At 43.9% G+C, this 2,500-nt stretch overlaps 1 protein-coding gene across 1 annotated transcript in view; it reads right to left on the bottom strand.

The window, feature by feature from the left end:
* Positions 1–2,500, bottom strand: part of hgfac (HGF activator) — a gene marked incomplete at both ends in the record, with an annotated part of 19,996 nt that overhangs the window by 7,166 nt on the left and 10,330 nt on the right. The window contains one exon of the mRNA XM_080860034.1: positions 507–604. Coding sequence (XP_080716160.1) covers positions 507–604 — 98 coding nt within the window. The remainder of the gene's footprint in view (positions 1–506; positions 605–2,500) is intronic.

The raw sequence follows: 2,500 nt of genomic DNA on the forward strand, positions 1-2,500 counted from the left end.
TTTTTCATCGCGATTTATGGTTTAATCATTAACTGTAACTGTTATTTATTTGTTTTCCAACGAAGAGACACCAGTGCAGTATTGCAAAAATTAAGTAATAATGCACAAGGGACTGTGGTATATTGCAAATACATGCTGGAAAGCACAAGCAATCTGTATAAGATTGACGGTTGTGAAAGTTATGAGACACATAAAGACACACAGACTCAGGGACGGTCGAGACGGGGAAAAGATGGTGACATACTGAGTGTGTGTGTGTGTGTTTGTGTGAGAGAGAGAGAGGCATGAACAGAGTGTGTATATGTATGTAGAGGTATGAAAGAGAGAGAGAGTGTGTATATGTCTGTGTGTGTGTGTGTGTGTGTGTGTGTGTGTTTGTGCATGAGTGTGCGTGTGTGAGGTAGAGAGAATTAGAGGGATATATATATACAATATAAAGAGTGTGAGTATGTGTGTGTGCATGTGTGTGTGAGTGTGTGTGTGCATGTGTGTCCTGAGTTACTCACGAGGGCGCCTGGAGCAGGCAGGAATGTCACAGTATTCCCAGGACACGGCTCCATCTTGCATCATGTAACACCACGGCATGCTGTCCTTGTCAGGGTTCCTGCAACAACAACGCAGTTTAGACTATCTTACGCATATCTGATTTAACACTGAAACTCATATCAACCACGCCACAACGGAAGCCATAAGGGCTATGTTAGCAGTAACGGTAACCAGTGGACACAGAGCTGTGTCGGAAGAGAGTAAACCACACTCCTTGACACCTCAAGAGACATGCTAGCGAAAGATGCTAACATCCTTACTTGCATGCCCGCCCCCGATGTCCGAGGAGTTTAACAATACTGTATGAAACTTGTCTATACCAGTTAAGAATTACAGTGGTTAGTAAGTCCTTAATGTGTCCTTAAAATGCTGAACGCACGCAAATGTCAAGGTCAAACAACATGTTTGTGGTCCTATAAGTTGGGCAGAGGAAGGTGGCTGCGAGTTCACAAGACTGTGCTGTCACACAATACAGGATGCATTAGCATCAGCGGTAGTCAGTACATTAACATCGGCTGTATTGTTAGCAGCAACAAGGCAAGGTAAGGAAGGTTTTTTTTATGGAGCACATTTCATAAACAGAGGCAATTCAATGTGCTTGACATAAATAAAAGCAAAAGGAAAATAAAAAGTGCGAGTGCAAACCAATAAAAGCTGAACATTTTACAAAAAAAGTACAAAGTACATAAAGTAGGAATTAAAATGACAAAGGTACAAATAATTAAAAGACAGTACACTAATTATAATTATGAAGTGCTTGCGTTGCTGTCACTCAACAGGAAGAGCAGGCGGCAGACACACACACACACATACACATACACACGCACAAACACACACATGCGCACTAACACGCACAAGTACACATGCACACATACACACACTAAGTAGCAGCAGTGGTAATCGTGCCTAGTTCAGTAAAAGAGCTCTCCTACAAGGAGCCCTACGGGCTAGTGAAGTTGACATTACACACCCATACTTTTATGACTTAACCTGTCCAGACATATTCAACATTCACCACATTGCTGCTCACTGGCTGGGCCGATTAGTGGCAGTGGTTTCTAAAGGTTAGTGCTGTCGGATCGCCAGTTTTCTGTAAAGACTGTAGATCATGACGCTAGTTCTGAGTTATTGCAGCACTGCGGTTGGTTTGCACACACACGCACATGCATGTGCACACACACACACACACACACACACACACACACACACACACACACACACACACACACACACACACACACACACACACACACACACACACGCACATGCATGTGCACACACACACACACACACACACACACACACACACACACACACACACACACACACACACACACACACACACACGCACACACGCTCATTCTCTAACACACAAGTGCACACATAGGCACACACACACACACTCATTCACTTCCACACACACACATCAGGTAAGAGTACCATGCCAGTGATTGCAGCAGTGTTGTTGGTTTAATCCCCTGTGTGACCCTAACTTGTGCTTATTGTGCCAGGAGAGAGTGAGAGTGGCCTACCACCACAGTGGTGGAAATGATGGTAAAGAAGGTGATGGTGGAGGAGATGTTACCCTACTCTTTGCAACTCTGAAACTAAGTTGTAAAACCTTTGCACAACTGCCTTCCAGCATTTTCCATGCAACTGAAATCAATGCCAACCAAAATAAGCTACTAATCGTTCACAACTGTCTTGGGGTTTGAGTCCATAAATCACCTCCCTTTGCAAAATTACTGATTATGATCCCTGGGCCCGAGGACATGTTCCCGTTTGCTCCATTCGGGAACCAATAAACTGATACTGACTCTGCAATTTTACCGCCAATATCTCAATCTCACCTTTATAGCTCACTCTCACTGTGATTGTGAGGTGCGTTTTTCTTAGATCTCGGAGCAGCTGCCATTAGTTTACATAGCTTGTGTTCCCACATAAACTCACGACG

The sequence above is a fragment of the Sprattus sprattus genome (assembly GCF_963457725.1).
Source record: "Sprattus sprattus genome assembly, chromosome: 21".
NCBI lineage: Eukaryota > Metazoa > Chordata > Actinopteri > Clupeiformes > Clupeidae > Sprattus > Sprattus sprattus.